Source organism: Eretmochelys imbricata, chromosome 8, assembly GCF_965152235.1.
Source record: "Eretmochelys imbricata isolate rEreImb1 chromosome 8, rEreImb1.hap1, whole genome shotgun sequence".
NCBI classification, from domain to species: Eukaryota; Metazoa; Chordata; order Testudines; family Cheloniidae; genus Eretmochelys; species Eretmochelys imbricata.
The window spans coordinates 52776187-52796850 of NC_135579.1; the positions used below are offsets into that span (position 1 = coordinate 52776187).

At 47.5% G+C, this 20664-nt stretch overlaps 1 protein-coding gene across 1 annotated transcript in view; it reads left to right on the forward strand.

Moving 5' to 3' along the window:
* Positions 1-20664, forward strand: part of LHX4 (LIM homeobox 4) — a 59094-nt gene that overhangs the window by 13166 nt on the left and 25264 nt on the right. Inside the window, exon 2 of the mRNA XM_077824663.1 lies at positions 10475-10646. Coding sequence (XP_077680789.1) covers positions 10475-10646 — 172 coding nt within the window. The remainder of the gene's footprint in view (positions 1-10474; positions 10647-20664) is intronic.

A 20664-nucleotide genomic window follows, 5' to 3' on the forward strand; every position in this document is an offset into this window, starting at 1 on the left:
TATCTTTTCAATACTCCCAGTACTTAGGGGAACCAGGAATTGTCCATCCCCAGGGCTTTTTGTAGGTTCAGGAATTCCCATTGGTTTTAAAAATCCTGGATTTTGAGAGACTGTATCCCAGTTATACAAGGGTTTCAGAATGAAATTTCTTGTAACAAGGCAGTTAAACATCTATCTGTCTATCTATCTATCTAAACATTTTTGTAGTGAGCAGATATGAATATATTCAACCTACTTTATGATAGGTCATATTATAATGTTTATTTAGAGTTGCTGAGAATAACAAGCCATGAAAATGAACCTCAAGTCCACTTCTACATATCACTAGGACTCCCTGAGAGATAGCAGCCATATACTACGAACAGTGTTATGCTATGTACAACAAATGTATGATTTTAATTTGCATTTGATGATGTTAGTAGAGTATAAACCAATAGCTGTAACATGAATCACCCCTTTCTTTTACATTATTGTTTTTGGAGGTGTTTTATTGCAAAGGTTAAAACCGATTCCATCCTGAAACACCCTACGTCAGCCCAGGGCAGTGAATGAACTGGAATCTGGTTTTATGGGATTCCTTCTCTTTCTTTTTCTCTTTCTCTTGGTATAGTTTTCTCTTAATAAGATTTTCCTTTCTGTTCTCCAGTCGGAATAATGAATCTGGGGCTATCTGAAAACATGTTTCTGCAATACAGCACCTGAAAGTCCTTTACAAAAATAAAATCAGGCCAGATCCAAATCCAGATCAAGCCAGATCAGGCTTGTCTACACTTTCCGGAGGATTGAAGCTGTGGCTATCGATGCATCGGCGGTTGATTTAGTGGGTCTAGTGAAGTCCCGCTAAATCAACCGCTGATTGCTCTCCCATCAACTCCTGTACTCCACCTGATCGAGAAGAGTAAGGGGAGTCGATGGAAAATAGTCTCCTGTTGACGTCACGTAGTGTGGACCCCACGGTAAGTAGATCTAAGCTACGTCGATTTGAGTTACACAATTCATACTCAAATTGCGTAGCTTAGATCGACTTTTCCCTTTAGTGTAGACAAGGTTAGTGTAAATGGGCATAGCTCCACTGAAGTTGATGGAACTACTGCCGTGGAGACGAGCAGGGGATACGGCCCATTAGCTCTGGTTCTGACCTTGTTTCATGTTATCTCATGTAACAATATAGGGCCTAATCTTGCAGCCCTCACTCAGGCAAAACTCCCATAGGCTTCTTTCAGTACTTCTGGATGTCATTAAGCTCTGCCCATACAAATGACATCACTGTTTCCATAGTAACTAATGCACTTCAAAGAGGAAATAGCAGAGCAGGATTTTTTTTTAAAGGACAAAAATTAGTGGCATAAACAAAATACGTGATGGCGGGGATGCTATAAAGTTTTCATTGCTGCTAATCTGGGAAAAGCTACATAATTCACTCGTAGCTCAGGCACCTACGAGTAATTTGGTCATTGCAAACGCCTGGCAATAAGTTCTTTATGCTGCCCCACATTATGGGCCCAATCCTCCACTAATTACATACACAAAGTTCTCATTGACATGAGTGAGTTCTGGGTATGCAAAGAATGCAGCATCAGATCTATCTGTCTATAGCGATCTAAAATTTAGTGTGTGGGAATGAATCTTTCCAATGAGAGATTAAAACCTGAGCTTCTGTCTGCTGAGCATGGACCTTAAGGATCCTATAACAGGGTCATTGGTCAGCCAATGTCTTCTCCTCTATTGCTGTGCAGTGTGCTATGCAACAGTCAGCCAGGGCTCTCCATCCCCAGAGGTGGCTGCATGGCATTGGTACTGCACGTACGTAGTCTTTGAGATGAAATGCCTATATGAGTGTAATATTTTGTATATCAAACCTCTTCTTTAGACCCACCTCTGCTGTGACACATATAAGGAACAGAGCAATTAATGAGGATGAGACTGAGGGGCAGATGGGATTAGTTGTCTTTTACTTTATTTATAATAATTTTAAAGCAGCAAATTTGTATGAGTGTTGAAACATTGTATATATTGATTGCGTCCCTATCTCCAGGGCAGGGACCCTGCCTTCATATGTGTTTGTACGGTTTCTAGCACAACAGGGCCATGATCCTCACCCATGCTTTGCAGTGATACTGGCATACATGTGTTAAATACTCCCCCCACCCCGCACCCGATAGGTTCTGATTGACAGCTCCTTGAAGTCAAGGGAAAGTCTTCAAGGGGCTCTGGATTAGACGTGGAGTGATGTCATTTATTTTTTTCCTTTAAAGCCTGATTTTGCAGTTCCCACTCAAGTAGAACTTCCACTGGAGCCTACAGGGAGTGCACCTGAGCTAAGACCTCAGGACCCCAAGTCCTCCATGTAAACACAGATCGCTCCCTAGAACAGGAAAAGCAATTCTGACATTGGGCTGCAATGAAAAAATGTGGAGTTTTGTCTGCTTCAAATGGAGTTAGTTATCGTGTTATAGCCTCATAGAGGCTTTTTATTTATTTTTAAAGGAGTAGCTCCATTAGCTGCTACTTACATCTGTGTTCAGTAAAAGCAGGTTCCTCTGTGCATATACTATAAAGTGTGAGTGATTGAGATATGGAGCGGGAGCTGGATTTGGAATGCCCCAGATTTCAGGAGCATTCATAGCTGAAGGGTTTGGTTCAGCCTATTAAAAAAAATAGGGACCATCTGTAAAATTCCGAGTTGGATGACCTAACGTTTGGGGGCTCTGCTGTGTGGTTTGTTTTGGGACCCTGCCCATTCAGGATTCTCTTGGATTATCACTGCATCTGATTTCGGCGGCTCCCCTCAGTGACAAATGGACATGAAGAATTTCATAGAGTATTTCACAATCCATGTTGTTTCAATAATTAGCTATTTTTTTCCCTGACAGGGATAGATAATGCCATAAAGATGAAGCCAGTGTTATAAATCATTCCAAACACTGCCCTGATCTAAAACGTGCTGCTGGTGAATGGCACCCAAACAGACCACACCGTGTCTGTCGTTTGAGCATTGGCCTGCTAAACCCAGGGTTGTGAGTTCAATTCTTGAGGAGGCCATTTAGGGATCTGGGGCAGAAATTGGGGATTGGTTCTACTTTGAGCAGGGGGTTGGACTAGATGACCTCCTGAGGTCCCTTCCAACCCTGATATTCTATGATAAGCAAACAATCTATGAAGCCGAGCAAAGAATGGTACCAGAATCTGAGAACTAGCTACATTTATTTTAATGTTGATAATGGGGTAGTGCCAAGTTCTGCCCTGGCTGGTGCTTATAGGGAGAGCTGGGTGTATGTTCAATACATGGACCTCTACTCCTCCTAAAAGCTGCAGCCTGGGTGGGATCCCGTTGGGCAGGCAGATCTGGTGATGCATGGAGACAGGCATGCTTTCCTGTAGATTTTTAACAGTAAGGGTAATTTATTATTGGAACAATTCACCCAGGGTTGTGGTGGATTCTCCATCACTGGAAATGTTAAAATCAAGACAGGATGTTTCTCGAAAAGATCTGCTCCAGGAATTATTTTGGGGGAATTCTCTGGGGTGTGTTATCAAGGCGGTCAGACTAGACGATCACTATGGTGCCGTCTGGCCTTGGAATCTATGAAAAGCCACAGTGTTTACCTCTGGCTCTCTCATGCTGTGCATCACAGCTTACATGATATCCAGCTAGGGGAGCGTTTCTCAAATGTGGCTACCGTGGCTGCATGTGGCCACCAGGGGCTTTTCTTGCAGCCACAGCCTCCTGGGCTGTTATTGGGGGGGGCGAAGTAGAGGCCCCTCCCTGTTGCTCTGGGATGCACCACCTTTGTGTTGGTTGTTGGAGCCACCAGCAGTGGTTGGGCCCTGCTCCCCCTGTGGAAAAAACCTGGGGCACAATGCTGGAGGACCAGGCAGCTGGTGAGATCCCCACCTTCCCAGGGGTGATGGGGTTCAGGCTTTAGGCTTCAGCTCTGGGGTGGCGAGGCAGGGGGGTGGCAGGCTCTGGCCGCAGGGCTTTGGGCTCCAGCCCCTCCCACCTATCCTTCCCACCCTCATTGCCCCTGGCCCCCACTGCCTTCCCCAACCCCCCATCCAGGGCTTAATTTGTCCCCAGGCTTGACAGGGCTGAATAAGTCTGCGGTGAAAAGCAATACGTGTATGCTTATTAATATCACTTTTCACAACAGACTTACTAGCTAGCAATAAATAAATTTCAATGATTTGGATGTGTACGTATGCATATTTATTTGGTTTTACTAAAGATAATTAAATATTTTAGGAAAACGTGTGAGAGCGGCCACCAGCAAGAGTCAGTGGCTGCACTCGGAGGCCACCAAAAAGTTTGGTGTGAGTGCTAGGGAAGGATCCTTTTCTGCTGTGTGTTCTGGGGAATGTCTCCCTGTGATCTCTTTCCCCTCCAATGAAGCCACACACCAGGAGGACAGGTCCTAGCCCAGAGCATTCAGTTTTCCAGTGATTTGGGTGCCTTGATTTGTAGTCTGAGTCAATTTGTCAGAGGGCGGTGGCTCAACCCTTTCTTGCTATCAGGCCCCTAGCTATCTCAGAAATGAGGCACTTTGCTTTAGAAAATCCTGGCCAGAAATCAATCAGTAACTAGTTTCTGGAGTTCACCATTAAACGGTGCTATTTCCTTTTTTTTAACTCTTTACATCGGTTGAAGAACATATTAAAAAATTCAAGACACAGAGGAATTTTCAGATTATTTTCAATAAAAATCTTGGGGTGGGGGAGGGAGTCTTCCCCCCAAAGTAAATGCTCAATTTTTTTTCTTAAAAAGCAAAATCAGCAACCAGCTTCCGCCTGTTGACTATAACGTTATCGCGGTATAATGAAGCCTGCTTGGGTTGCTATTGGGCAGCTTTGAACCAAGGACTTCTAGCAATAAAACCATGGGCTTTTTTCACTTGAGCTAAAAGAGGACTTGTCCTAGGTGCCAGAAGTAGTAGTCCCTTATCCTCTTACGTCATCCAACTGCTAAAGGAAGTCAGAGGCCTGCAGTGTGCTGGGATGGGTTACAAATGCCATTGCAGAGCGCCAGAGGCTGGCAGAATTTGGCCTGACTAGGGTGTAGTGATGCACACAAATCAGGCAGTGCGATTGCATTATATAACTCAACCTTGTCATGTGCTACTGTTTATCATTGTACTGTAAGTCTGATTGTTTTCCCCCATATGGTATTGGAACCATCCTGGGCAGGTTGACTCCACACTGAGGTTTCTTTCCTGTCGGTCTCAGGTTCATGTGACCCTGCCTCAGCCAATAGCTAGAGCCAGTAATGTTTGCCTCTAATAACAATTGATCATCTACTGTGTGAGAGCTACAGTGCTAGGCTATTCTAGGTCACATAATTCTGTCTCCTCTTATTGGACAGTGTTATCTGCAGTCCATGATCATCATAAATATCTGGTTGGGTGGACAGGTAGGTAGATACATAAGGACAAGCAGAATGAATTTGTACAGATAGATATGCAGTCAATTAAGCAGCACCGTTAATCTAATTATGTGTGGTGTGGATAACTGTCTGCCACTAAAAGACAAATGCCGAGGTAAAGTATTTATCAAAAATACTGTAAGCGCAGAGGTGAAGCTGAGACATTTGTTGTTAAAGAGCTAGACAGTAATCTGGTCACAGTGTATAATTCCATTAACATTATTCCTATTATACCAAATAATTTAGTTAAAATAAATGAAAGCCATTCTGCAGACATATGATGGCAGTGGAAGAGCTGACCCCAAGGAAGGCAATTCCATTTCAAAAGACAAAGCGGGCACATTGATTCTATCTAATATATTTTTTTCTTTATTTTTTTAATCTTTGGAAGGGAATTTTCCCCCCTCTGATCTTTGCTGCCTTGTGTCACATGGACCATCCAGAGGGCATGGATGAGGCACCCTTTGGAACCCATTAAGGCCTCTCTGGGTTTAGCCACATGGATCACTCAAGGAGCAAGAACCTGGGATCAAGAATTATAAAATAAGATTTTGTAATTCATATGAGAATGGAACCTAGAGGCCACTACCAAGATTGTGCTAGGCACTATACATACACATGGTAAGAGACAGTCTCTGCCCTTAATAGCTTTAATTTCAATAGATAAAAGAGTTTTATTAGCCTGCTATCCATGTGGGACCTGAGATTAAGAGACTTGCCCAAGGTTACACCCACAGGCTGTGGCAGAGGTGGACACTGAAGGCAGATCTTTTGAACCCTACCTCAGTGCCTTATGTCTACACTGCAAAGAGAAACCCACAACGTTGAGTCTCTATTGACTTGGACTCGCAGTGCAGGCATTCAGGCTTGGGGTGGAGCTTGTGCTCTGAAACCCAGCAAGAGGGGACGGTCTCCATGCCGAGGCTCCAGCCTTAGAGGGATTGTCTGCTCTGCTATTTTCAGCCTGCAGCCCGAGCCGTGCGAGCTGTGGTCAATTGACCCAGGCTCTGAGACTCGGAGCACCAGTGTTTCTTTGCAGTGTAGACGTATCCTAAACCACAAGGCTATCCTTCCTTACAACCAGCCTCAGCTCTCCAAAGCAGCCCTGAAAACAACTGAGAAAGCCTTTGAGTTCCTCCCCATGCTGTATCTGAGAAGATGCATTTTGATTGGTTCACAAGCTGAATAGCTACATACTTCTGCCAATCAATAAAGAACTTTATCAGAAGTAGAATTCACTTTTTTTTTTTAATGTAATCTATTTCTCAGAGTAAACTGGCTTCAGGCTGGCCAATGTGTGTGAGCTTTAAAAAGCATATCAATAAATAAGCCAATGAGCTTATTTGTTTCATTTTGGTACAATCAGGTAACTCTTTCCTGACCCTTCTCTAGATTTGTGGCAGCATAAAAATGCCCAAATATTTACTGCTAGTCAGTCGTCCTGATACCACAGAACTGCCCAATAGACAAGTGAAAGAAAGAGCTGATGCACAAACATCTCCTGTGATATTACACTCCTGCTATGGGGCATATTTCTTTAAAATCAATCATCTTTTAGGCATGCATGGCAGCATTATGTGCATTGCTTTTACAGGGCAATCTTCTCTTGCAGACTTTTACAGCCCTCTCTGCTTATTCTGAACTATAGGCAGATAGAAATGGAGATAAATATCTAGCTATCCAGATCTATATAAGCTGTCTGTCTCTAGACAGACATCTTATATGAGTCTAGATAGCTAGATATATAGCTTGCTTTTATACTGAGCCTCTCACCCCAAAATATTTCAAAAGCTCTTTACAAAGCATAAATACTGCAGAGTGGGACCATTTCAGTCAACAGTGAAATGCAGCCACCTTTGGTGTGGAACGGGGTAGCCATTTAACAGAGCCCAGGAACACCATGCAACAATTTAGGTCAGAAAGTGAAGGAGCTACACCATAGCCCATTGACACTGCAGGGAATGCGAGAATGTACAAACTACACGCAGCATGTATGCTCTGATTTGATGTCTGCTCTTGGATTGCCATGCAGATCTGTGTAGCACAGGAGAATTTTTGCATAGCTATAGACAGTGCCTCCCTTCGAGCCAAATTAAGGTTGCCAGTTTTGGTTGGATGTATCCCTGGATGTTTCATCACACGACATAATCTTTAACGATTAATCTTTGATTCCTGGAGACTCGACAACCCTAAGATAAATACCTGGGAATACCATCCAGTCTTGCTCATTACCATCCAGTCTTACTGGCAGTAATGAGCCCCATGATCTTGATGTGTAAGCTCTGTACTGATGTCACTCTTCTTTGCTGTCGCTTTTCTCTCTCTCTCTGTTTGCATACTCCATTAGATACCCTGCTGATTGGTTTGGAATCATCATCTGTTAGTATACTCCACCCGAGCAAACTGCATGTCTTTGTTACCTTCTAGTAGCTGGTCCATATAAGAGGATAAGAACCTTATATAGCTGCTGACTAGAGGAGTTACTCCTTTAACTAAAGCTGTAGAGGCTCATGCTCTTAGTCATGCTAAACACCAAGACCATGTCTGGGTGGTTATATTAGCACTTATGTGCTCTCTGCTGAATCCTTACAGATTGTTTTGTTTTGAGGTATTACCTGTACCCTGCCTTGTCCCTACTCTTCACAATCCATTGTATCATAGGCAGGGGCTGGTAGCACCACCTATTACTAAAGTTGCCTGACACCTCCCATTAAAAAGACTCGGTTTTCAGTTGCTTATCAATTTGCCAGACTTTGACTGGTTTTTAGGCTGAAATGTTCCATGCTGGGTGTCTGCCTCAGGCTGAATTGTTCTGGAAAATTTGAGCCAAAATGGCTCAACGGTTTCAGAGAACAAGGCTAGGGGAAATGAAATATGTTGTTTTGCTCATGTTAAAAAATTCTGGTGACCTTTCTTCTTTGCAAAGCTCTAGTGCTCTCGTGCATTGGATCAGGGACTTGCAGTTTGGAGGGGGAGGGCAGCGGTTTGTCATCTTCGTGAAAACCATCTAAATTTGGCCACCCAAGTTTCCAGCCTCTGAAAAATTGCAGTTTGCACATGCTCAGTAGAGACTTGTGAGGAATTCTCAGCTTAATTCCCCAGAGACTTTGTCCACAGTGGGACTTTGCCAGCAATTGCAGTTCATGGGTGCTTCAGGCCAAGCGGTGGTGGGGCTGGGCACCTGAACTGAAAGCAGGAAGCCTGTCGCTTCATGTGCCCTCACTGCTTCCCCTCCAGGGCTCAGGCGTGGTGCGGGAGGAAGCTGCTTGAACTGAATGTAGAGGGGACAAGAGCCAGACCTGGCAGGGGAAGTACTGTAGATGGGGAGCCAGTGGGGACAGGGAACGTGGGTGTGTGGGTGACCAGAGGCCAGTTCGGGCCAGGAAGAAACGGGGGCGGAGGGTGGGGAGGGGCACGGACTGTGTGTGGGACTTTACGTCCTCAGTAATGTTCTCCTCAGGTAGAGTTTGTGTGTGCGCTAAGTACGTGTCACCTGACCTAGGCTTTTATGTTAAACTCAATACAGAGTGATTCACACAGAGCCCGTAACTGCCAGGGAACGTAGGCAGCTGGGTGTTCTTTGCCAGGCTGGAATTACGCCAGAGCATGGGGGTGGCTGCTCCTCTCGCACAACATGCTGGGGAATTGCTAGTGGGAGTGGATGGTCGGGAGCTCAGCTTTGAGCCCCCACAACCACTTTTTAGGAAGACCTTCTTTAGTGTAAAGAATATTTTAGGGTGTTGCTCCTCCCCACACAGCTGACAGTCTACACCTGCCTACTTCTGCGAGTGGAGGGGGCTCATGCCCCACAGATATTGCCAGAGCCTCTCCCGCTCACTGCCGTGGGAGAGCTAGGCCAGGATGTCAGTATGTGAGGGGGTGGGTAATGGGGTGCTGGTTGGACTCTCACAATAACTGTGCCTCACAAACAGGAGCTTGTTCCTGAAGACAGGGTTTGTAATGACCCCCTCCACACAGCCGAGTAGCCCCCCGCACCCCCAGGAGCAGGAAGGCATTGGGGAGCACCTGGCTCCTGCCATGGCTCTGATGCCAATGGGTGGCAGAGCACAGCAAAGTGCTTCTGCCGAGCACTTCTATGCCACCAGCGCTGCCCTGGAGAGCCATGGGATTACAGCCCAGACTCTTCCATTGGGATGGGCCTGGGAGGGGGACCCCCACGGGACCTCTGGGAGGAGAAACTTGCGACATGCCCATTCCCCACCAGGGATGAGGCATGTAGGGGAGCACCAGAGTAGGCGGCCTTGTTCATCTCATGCCACAGGTGTCCCTGGCACTGGGCAAAAGCAATAGAGCCCCACCCCAAAGACGTTAGAGCCTAGAGGTGCCCGTCCGGTACGAAGCAAGCCTTGTGGTGGCTGTGCTGTCTCTGGGGGCGGCAGGGGGACGTGGTCAGCGAGGCTGGTCTGGGGAGGCTGAAGGCAGGGAGTTTTAAGGGGGGCTTTGAGGAAGGGAAGGGGCAGTTGGTCCACGGGAAGCTGCCCCAAGGACGGGGGGCAGCGTGAGAGAAGGCTGGAAGCCAACAGTGGGGGGAGGAGGCAAGGGGAGAGACTACGGAGGGGGGCAGGAAGGCATGGGAGCTGAGGCGAGGCAGGGTGAAGCTGCTCAGGGCCTCGAGGGGGTGGATGAGGCGAACAGCCTGGACAAGGAAGGGGAGCAGAAGCCACTGAAGGGATATCTCCCGCTATATCTGTGCAGAGCTTAGCACAGTGGGGCCCCCATCTCGGCTGGGGTCTCGAGGCACTGCTGAGGTGTAACGCTGTTCAGCACAGGCGTGTGTAGAGCTGGAGCGATGGGAGAGCAGGGGGCTGGGTGAGCACACAGTGTTTGCACCCCGAAGGGACTGGGACACCAGGTGGGCCTAGCTCCCTGAACGCAAATCTCTAACTCGGTGACTGGCTCCCTCTCTTCCCACGGAGCAGGGAGATACAGGCCTCCGAGGCTCTCTCGCGCCTTTTCCTTTCTCCAAATGGGGCTGTCCTCACTGACCCTGCTCTTCTCCTCTCTCTCTCCCCTCCCCCCCAACTGCTGCCTCGTCAGAGATTCCCCAGTGCGCCGGCTGCAACCAGCACATCCTGGATAAATTCATCCTGAAAGTCCTCGACAGGCATTGGCACAGCTCCTGCCTCAAGTGCGCAGACTGCCAGATGCAGCTGGCGGACAGGTGCTTCTCCAGAGCCGGGAGCGTCTACTGTAAGGAAGACTTCTTCAAGTAAGTGCAGCCGTCTCCTTTGTGTTGGGAGGGCCGAGTGGCAGTGGCCTGGGTGTTTTCTGACAGCTCACACCAGGCTGTGGAGAAAGCTCCCCCTTGCACAGGAGACCTTGCTCCGGAAACTCCCTGCCAGTGCTTGCCAAAGGTTTTAGGATTAAGAGCCCTGCTCTCAGGAGCACACCAGGGTCCTAACAATCCTCCCAAGCTGTTTTTTGTTAGAAATAAATCCCTTTCTAACTTAATGTTTCTCCTAATCGAATCCCAACCTGTCCCTGCAGCTGCTTTGACACAGTTTAGGGTTAGTGAAAACCAGGACATGGCTGCTTTGGCCTCCCCTCCTGGGATCAACTCAGAGGAACTCAATTGCCCAGATCACAGAAGATGTCAGCTTGGGGAGCCCCCGGTTACCACCCTCATGCCTCTCATTCTGGGTTTCATCAGAAGGGGAACCATTTGGCCTCCCAGACAGACTGGCTGCGTGGGGGTACAGCCCATGATGAGGTTGGTGGAAATGGAGAGAGAAAGGAAAACAGAGGGTGATCATGGAAAGACAGGCATGACGTTCTATAAGCAGGCACCGGTACAGACGGACATGGAAACAACTGGACAAATTTTAGTATAATTTCTCCAAAATCTTCTTATATATATATATATATATATATATATATATATATATATATTTTAAGCCCAAGTGTTTAAATAAAGGGAATTTTGCTGCTTTAGAACTGCCACGGGCTGAATGCTATTTGTGGGGATTTAACCTTCTTAGAGACCCAAATCTCTCTAATACTCCTCTCCCCCAACATCCTCCCTCCCTCTCTCCCTATTACATTTTTAAGCCCAAATTGGACTAAGGATTCGGCTTGTTAATCACCCTTCCTGCATCAAGCACATCTGTTCAGATCAGAGCTAGAGGGCAGGAGAAACCCACACAAAGACAAAGACTCCAGATCCCTGCTGCTTTTCAAGATCTACTCTCTTTGTGGGTTGTTATTTTGTTTTTGCTGCCTTCATCTTTTGTTGCTTTCCCTGATTATCCATATTTTTTTCCTAGTAGGGTAAAAGTCTTATTTAATTCACACTTGGGCCATTTGCAATCTGTGTACCTGCCTCTAAACCAGTGACTCTCAACCTTTCCAGAGAACTGTACCCCTTTCAGGAGTCTGATTTGTCTTGCATACCCCGAGGTTTCACCTCATTTAAAAACTATTTCCTTATGAAAATCAGACATAAAAACACCAAAGTGTCACAGCACACCATACTGAAAAATTGCTGACTTTCTCATTTTTACCATATAATATAAATCAATTGGAATATAAATTTTGTACTTACATTTGAGCGTATAGAGCAGTATAAACAAGTCATTGTATGAAATTTTAGTTTGTACTGATTTTGCTAGTGCTTTTTCTATAGCCTGTTGTAAAACTAGGCAAATATCTAGATGAGTTGATTTACCCCCTGGAAGACCTTTGCATACCCTCCGGGGTACATGTACCCCTGGTTGAGAACCATTGCTCTAAACTATCTGATGTACAAACCTGGACTGTCCATGGCTCCGCTGTGAAAGAGCATTATTCTTGCAATGAAAATTGGACTTTTAGCAGTACATTTTATCCCCTGATTGCAAAGTGCAGTCATTTCATACAGCACAGTTAATATCTGTATTTGTATCGGGCCAGATCCTCCGCTGATTAAACTGGTGTAACTCTACTGATGTCAATAGTGCGATGCTGATTTACATCAGCTAAAGATCTGGCAAGGTACGTAAGAGCCAGATCCTTGGTTAGTGGAAATTGATGTAGCTCACTGAAGACAAGGAAGTGATGCTGATTTACACCAGGAGGGGATCTGGCCCAAGATGTCTTTTGGTGGCTGAGAGGAAAAGGAATGAACAAGGTGCATTTGGAGTATGTTGGATATGATAGCAGAGCCATCAGACCTAAGACATATGGCATGTTTATGCAAGGAGGCACAAAGACAATGTAATGCAAATGGCTTCCTCCCAGAGAGCTCCATATTCATTGCTGCCCATTACTGTGCTCCGTTCTACCTGGGCTCCAGATCTGAGCGTTCCATGGCATCTGACACTGTGATATCGTTTCCCCACTTGTAAAAGAATCCCAGGCCACGATGTTCTTTGCCGGCTCATGCCTAAGGTATTTATAAAGATCCCCCTTCTAAAGTAATCTTGCATCAGGTGCACACAGGGTATTGGTGAGATATCTACACGGTACTAAAGGAGTCTCGGGAGAGAACACAGGATGCAAAGGAGTCAGGAATATTTGATTTGAAAAATGTTGCAAAATTCAAGCATGGTCCCGTGCATTCTTTACCCAACTCTTTCAGGTGGGAGAATAATGAAACCAATATTTGTCTAGCAACTCATCCCCCAAATATGGTGACATTTCTCTGATGAATTGTGAAGTGAATAGTATCCCTCCAGCTGTAATCCCAGGTCAGGATTTCCCCTGTCCCCCAACCCCTGGTAAATGGGGTGCAGAGTCTACTGTCTCGCTTTCTTTTTGGATTTCCTTCAAGATGGACTTGAGGCCATTCTCAGACTCACCTGGACATCACTAGACACAGGCATTCAGAGACCCCAGTAACCCCACTTGGTTAGATTGGGTAGTTCCGCTATCTCTGTGCACAGTTTTGCCGATATTGCTAGTTCCATGCCAGGCACCCCACGGCTGCTCTTCGCAGGAGGATGGCACAACAAGGGCACCTAGAAGGTTCAATCCAGGAGGCATTGGTGGTTCTTGGCCTGGGAGGAGTCAGTCCCAAAAGGCTTGGGGGAGCAGGATGAGGCAGGTGGAGAGCGCCCTCTGCTGCACCTCTCGAGGAGGTGCTGCTCATATTCCCTTGTGCCATCTGTCCCAGTGGCTACAGTAGATCTAGCTGAGCTTGGAAGGTGGCCATCTTTAATGGCTGTTGTCATGGCGCTGGCCATTATGAAGGAATGCAGGGTGGCACCGTCTCCTCCTGAGGTGGGGACAGGATGTGTGGCCACGGGATGAAAATGGGGGCAAGAGGGGAAATTGATCCAAAAGGCGATCTTGGCCTCCAAACAGACAGACAGACAGACCAGCATGTGCAAGGACTGGGTGAGAGTTGGTTAGGAGCTCCCCACTCTTTACCAGGATGGAGACTCAATGAATGAGGATGAAATCAGTGATGCAATGTTCTGAGTTTTAAAAGAAGTTCAGCCATCCCCACGGAGATTTAATGCAACTTCTCAGAGGGGAGAGGGCATTAAGCGACTCAGTGTGGCCTCTTTCTTCCCCTCCCTCCTGCAGGAGAAGTTGTGGTGGGGGAGGGCACAGATCTTCCTATAGAGGAGAGGCAGGGAATAGGAGAGGAAGACTGGTTCCCTCCCCCAATGCAGCATAGCAAGGGATGTCATCCTATTTGTATTGTGTGTTGATAGTGTAACAAGCTCAGAGCAGCTCCTGGTGGCCTTGACTATTAACTAGGCTGCTTAGCCTAGATCCCTGATCTCATGGGACTAGCATGCTGGTGTCGATATGTAGGAAAGTGAGAAAGCAGAGCAGAGGCCTGGGCATCAGGTGTCCTGAGTTCTGGTCCCGATCGTGCCTGTGTGAGCAATTAACTTCTCTGTGTCTCCATTTACCCTACCTGTAGAATGGGGATAAAAAAACCTGCTTGTATCTTAAAGTTGAATTAATAATACTTAGCTCTTGTAGCCTGGTGCTCTTGAATCTGTAAGGTGGTTCACGAGCTGTATGGTATTTATTGTCACCACACCCCTGTGCGGCAGGGCAGTGCTAGTATCCCCATTGTACTGCTGGGGAGCTGAGACATAAAGAGGTTAAGTGACCTGCCCAAAGTCAACCAGGAAGTCTGCGGCAGAACAGGGAATTTCTCCCCACGTCCTGGGTCAGACCCTAACCACTGAACCATCCTTCTCAAGTGGTTAATATCTACAATGCACTTGGCATTCCTTGGAAGGAAGATGCCATAGAGATGCTAAGTATAAGCAATAGTACCTTTCAGCCGGGCTCCTAAAGCTCCATTGTGCTAGGATAACACAATGCGCCAGACCCTCCCGGTGAGTGGTTCAGTTGTGTTCAGTTTTGCATCTGGGTGGCAAGGCTGTTTCACAGTGGCTGTGTGTCTCATACATGGGTGTGTAAACGTAGCCTGTAGGACAGCTGGATTTGCTATCAGTGTTCAGTCACCATCATCACGGTTGTCTGTTTCAGTGGCAGGAACTGGAGTGACTTCAGTTTGTTACAGGTGTTGCCTGCCTCAAAGAGCTCACACTAGAGCACTCCAGGTGGACAAAACAGGTGAGAGAGGGGAAGACATGGAGGACGCAATGGCAGTAAACAAATTCAGTGTGTGTGTTAGTTGTGACTCACCACGTGCCCACTGTTGGCAATGTCCTAATCTACCTTCTGCTTGTGCCTGATAACTGTCTCCTAATTTCTGATAACCCTTTGGCCAGGGGTAATAATAGCAGTCCCCTGGCACTTGATATCAGTGTCTTGGTTCTCTTACCCTTCACTCTTTGTACTGTCAGGCCCTGTATTTCATCCCTTGTTATATTTCTGTAGGGCAATTGGGCCAATGTGGATCTTTTTTCCTTTTCAGTCAGTCTTTAAAGCAAGTTTTTCACTCCCTGCAAACACCTCTCTGCTAATCTACTGGACTGCAGATAGTGCATACTGGTTTGGGTGTGCATTAGTTATGTGTATTACAGTAGTACCTGGAGGCCCCAGCTAAGTTCAGGACTCCGTTGTGCTAGGAGCTGTACAAACACATAGTGAGAGACAGTCCCTGCCCCCAAGAGTTTACATGCTAAACAGACAAGACAGACAGAGGGAAGGAGGGGAAAGACAGATGACTTGCCCTGGATTGCCCAGCAGGTCAGTGACAGAGGTGGGAACAAAAAGCAGCTTTCCTGAGTTCCAGTTCTGGGCTCTCTCCACCTTTGCCTTGGTAAGCTAATCCTTCAGCACAGAAATGACTTTTATTCCTAGCTTTGCAACAGACTGACTGAATGCTTTGTTCCAGTCTCATTACTATTCTATGCCTCGGTTTCCCCAGGTTCATAATACCTTGCAGGCATGTTCTGAGAGTTAGTTCACAAACTTTTTGTAGAGTGTTTGGAGACATAAGGATGGAGCATGATGTAGACATATTATTATGGACAAAATTCATTGGGGATTCTGTGATGGTCAAATTGTGATTATGCACATTTCACTTCTGGCATTTTGAACAAGATTTAAAAAACTGACGCACACTTTTCAGTCTCTGTTTTTGACATGCCCAGTTTGCAACATATTAAAAGGTGGCCTCAGTTCAGAAAACACTGAGCCCTCTGAAAAAGCAAGTCCCTCTGAGGTGCCTCAAGCTGGGCCCCCCAAAACAGAGACCCTGAATGTTGAGTCACTTCTGAAGATCTTGGCCTTTATCAGATTTCCTTCAGACTTAGCAAACAAATTTCAATCCAGTTTAAGAACAAGTCTGCCAATTTACAGCCCCAAAGGAAGGTTCTTGCTGCAGTTATGAGGGTGGATGGGAGGTTGGGGGACAGCTGTGAATGCAGGGCCTTTGACTGGAGCTGTGGTTGCAGCTGTATTTGTGGACTAGCTACCTGGGCTAGCCAGAGCTCTTAGGTATTACTTGTTCAGGGATCAGGGCAGAGTTTTATGGATGTTTGTGTTGATTTGGGAGCTCCAGTCTGAGAGTTTAAAAGACGAGTCACTGTCATGGATCCCTTTTAACCCCTCCTCACCCCACAAATGAGCACTGTTTCCACCAGCTAAACTGCTGACACATGCCTCATGCCCCTCGCTACTCAAGTCTGTGTTGTGTGGTTGGCATCGAGATGACGGAGACAACAGAAAGATTCAAGAGGGTCCATTTTCCTGCAGAATTATCTGTGTCCCAGCTCCCTCTGGAAATCGTGATCGGCCATGTGGAGACGCACACAAGAGCACAGGTGCCAGGGTGCAGGCAGACAAGCGCCAGCGTGGGCAGGTTTGATTTTTTGGCATGTTCTGCTAGAGTGCTCTCTCTCAGGACACTGGTGTCAGAGCCTAATCTTGCTGTCATTGAGTCAGTGGCCCGAAGTTAGATCCCACATGTTATTGGGCTGGTGGGTAGCTCTGGTCTAACCTGGAGGAGCCTTGCTTTGGGTTTGCAATGCCAGTCTGTCATTCCCCACCAGCCACATGGCATCCACAGAACAAACATCTGACCAGTGGCAATCGTGGGTAATCGTGGGCCAGGAAAAGGGAGGAAAATGTTGGCTGTGAAGAGTTCACGGAATTTCAGTAACCAGCTGTGAGTTGTGGAAATGGGAAATCAGAAGTAGTATATGGTGTGGGTTTCAGAGGGGTTTCTTGGCTGGGATCGAAGTGAGCTTTGCCAACACAGGTGGTGGATTTATACCTGCTCTGGGTCTCTCATGTGACAGTCCAATGAGATTTTAAGAAAATGGGATTTCTTAAGTTCCTTGCCTCCTGAAATTATCCCTGAGGATCCCAGTTCTTTAGAGCCCTACAATTCTCACTCTTTGGCTAAGACGGTGTTCCCAGTGGTGGCACTGCTGTATTTATGTGTGTGAACAAGATATGTCTACAGATCTGTGCTGGGTGTATACACAGAGGGCGCTGCTGGATGAGGTAGGGGGTGCAGCATCTGGTGTTGGCCACGGTTGGAGATGGGATACTGGACTAGATGGACTGTGTTCTGATCCAGTTTGGTAACTCAGGTGTTCTTAGATGTAGTGTTGCTAGAGGTGTGTAGGGCTTATTTCTCCATGGCCATATCCCCAGGGACTGCATGTGGTCTTGTGAGATCTCACTGATAAACAACATCTGGTATGGTCAGTGCTGGGCTGGGAGACCAAGTGGGTTGGTCATGAGCAATGCCTTAGCACGGTATTAGGGGGCACTGAGCTGCTGGCAATGCCCTCTTTTGGCTGAAACATGAGACTGCGGTCCAGATCACCCGTGGCCAGTAAAGGTCCAAGACTGTAGCAGTTTTTGTAAGTGTGCTAACCTGGCTGCCCTGGCCAAACTCCATCTTGGGTGACTACCTTCTGGCTCCCAATATCCCCTCGGCATAAAAGTCAGTTAGCACCGTTTAATTAGTTTCTTGTATGGAGTGCTGCTGAACTGAATTTGGTGCCTTTGAAGTGACTGCTGCCTTCTGCCCCAGAGGTGGCTGCATGTTGATGATGGATGAAGTGATTCCTATATTAATGAACTTGGGCTTTGATTCTGTAAAGCACCTAACGTTTGTGAAAGATGATGTATACATCAGCTGATATGATATGTAGCAAGGCTTGGTGTGTGCGCAGAGAAACTGCTCTGTGAGTGTGAGTGCAGGAGCACTACTTTGAATGTGACCTGCTGACACGGTGGACACTGCTCGATAAATGTGTGGGGCAGCTCTGCTGGATGGAGGGCCGGATGCAGAGAGGGGCGGCTAGCTGGGCGGCTGGACATACAGAGGCTGGGCCAATGCTGAGTGCTGCGAGGGAGTGGCATTGTTGGAGGTGCCTGCGTTTGAAGATGGAGGCATGGCTGCAGGGACTTGGCACAGGGAAGCAGGGCACAGCTACATGGCATAAGGCTGTGTCATTTCTTTATGTACGTGGCAAGTCCCTATACGTTTGCGGCACTGCCGAAGTCACAGGCGTCCAGCGACAACGATACCCCATCATTTTATTTCTTTTAGAAGGGGCAGCATGTCATCGGTTCATCTGCTCCACCGGAAACCTTTGTTAAGCAGAATGATCTTGTGCCTTTCATCATATGGCATCCCAAAGCACTTTACTGATTGCTTGTACAAACGATAGAGAAAATCACTTTGTACAGATCTGACATGCAGCCACCTCTGGGGTGAAATGCAACTGCTGTTTGACAGCATACAGCAACACTGCGCGACAATTTGGAACAGACAGGCAGAATGCCATATCCAGCTGAAAGGCCAGAGGAGTGTAGAGAGGTGGAATGTAATTGCCCAAGTTGGAATTTGGCTGGCACTGGAGCTAAAACCCCCTGCGCTTGTGCCAAATGTCATGGCATAGGATCTTAAATTACCACAAGGGGTCAGGCTCTCGGGGTATATCCCACCTGCAAGATGGCCTTTCCAATGGCCGTACATTGCTAGAGCCATTGGATACACCCAATACAGGCAGAATACACTGTCCATGGTTAGGTCACCGTTGCAAATACAGAGCTTCTAGAAGTGACTCTGCTTCCTGGGGAGATTGAAGAGGGACCCCCACTGGATCCCTGAGCTGAAGGAATGCCTCCCTCCTCGTGCACACACTCTCACCCCTGGAGTCCAGGCACGGTAATCCTTTCCAGACGTAGTCCCTCTATCAGCCCTGTGTATTCAGTCAGGATTTCAGGGGCAGTGCCAACAATGCATGGTCTGCCTGCAAAACCATTTGGTTGTAGGGCCTCTGGCTGCAGTGGCCTAGACTCAAGGCGTGTTCCCTCGCCCACTCCAAATGCCTTTGCTCATAGGTGGGGCGTGCTCAGGTAATGTAAATCAGGGCCGCTCCACTGAGGCCAGCATGTCCAGAAGCGGTGTGTGTGGGACTAGATAGAGAATTAGGGCTGAGGATGGCTGGAGGTTTCCTGTTGCACAGGAGAACTGGAGGCACTCACAGTGTTCTTCAGCCATGGCTGGTATTTCGCCCAACGTCCAAGGGGCCGCACTGATCATGACCCCCGTGTTTCAACCTCTCCCTGGTGGGACCGAGCCCCTGAACACCAAGAAGCCACCTGCTGCTCCAGGAGTATGGTTGGGACTGGGCCGGCTGGTTCTGCCTGTGGGGTGGGAATGGGGGTGTGGATGCGAAGATTGTCATGAGCTCCAGGGCTGGGTGAAGGGATCTGTTCCACTGTGTGTGCTGCATTTTGTACAGGTGCCCACAGACCATGCACGGGGAAGGACTGTGTGACAGGCACAGCTTATAAAGCCCCAGGCAGATCAATAAGAATCCCTGTATTTTATTCTTTTCCCTCAAAGTCAGATATATCTGTACCTCTCGCCTGCACTTTGTTGGCATTAATCCACTCTGTTATCCAGGGGCTTAATATCCTCCTCACTTCTCCAGCTATGTGTGTCTCTCCCGGAGGAGAGTGGAAATGGCTGTCCAGGATGTCCAGCAGAAATGAGTGCTTGGGTTTTGTTTGCTTACAATCCCTTTAGCGGTGTTATGTCAGGCCATTTTTAGTGTCGCGTTCAGGACAGTGGGGGCTGTTAATGAATGCATTGCTCTAGGGACTCAGCCTTCAGCATGGAGCCCTATCTCTGAGCAGATCTATCTTCCATCCAGCCCACTCTCCCCACCGGGATATCTGACCACCTTACAAATCTCCATGACTGGTGGGCTAGATAGAGCCTTAAAATCTCTCTTGCCTCGCCCTTAACATGCTCTTCCCTCCTGCCCTCATCAGGCTGATATTTAAATTGGGAACTTTGTGGTCAGGCTAGAGACTGGCACCTTTTATCTAGTTCAGCGTTTCTCAAACTGTGGGTCGGGACCCCAACGTGAGTCGTGACCCCGTTTTAATGGGGTCACCAGGGCTGGCGTTAGACTTGCTGTGGCCTGGGGCCAAAGCCTGAGCCCCATCGACCGGAGCTGAGGGCTTCAGCCCTGGGTGGCTAAGCTCAGGTTACAGGCCCCATACCTAGGTCTGAAGACTTTGGGCTTTGGCTTTGCCCCCACACCTGGGGCGGCGGGGCTCGGGCGGTCTCAGGCTTTGGTTCCCCCCTTCTGGGGGTCATGTAGTAATTGTTGTTGTCAGAAGGGGGTCGCAGTGCAATAAAGTTTGAGAATCCCTGATCTAGCTGTATGAAGACTAATGGTGCATCTGCTTGTGCATAAACTGTATGGGACACTAGAAAAGGCAGTGTAGGGCGGTGCTGCCTCCTACAGGTAAGAAATGCATTCTTGTACCTTATTGCAACTCCCTCCCTCCCCCCAGTTTATGGTGTGTCATACTGAAATGTTCTGGTCTTCAAA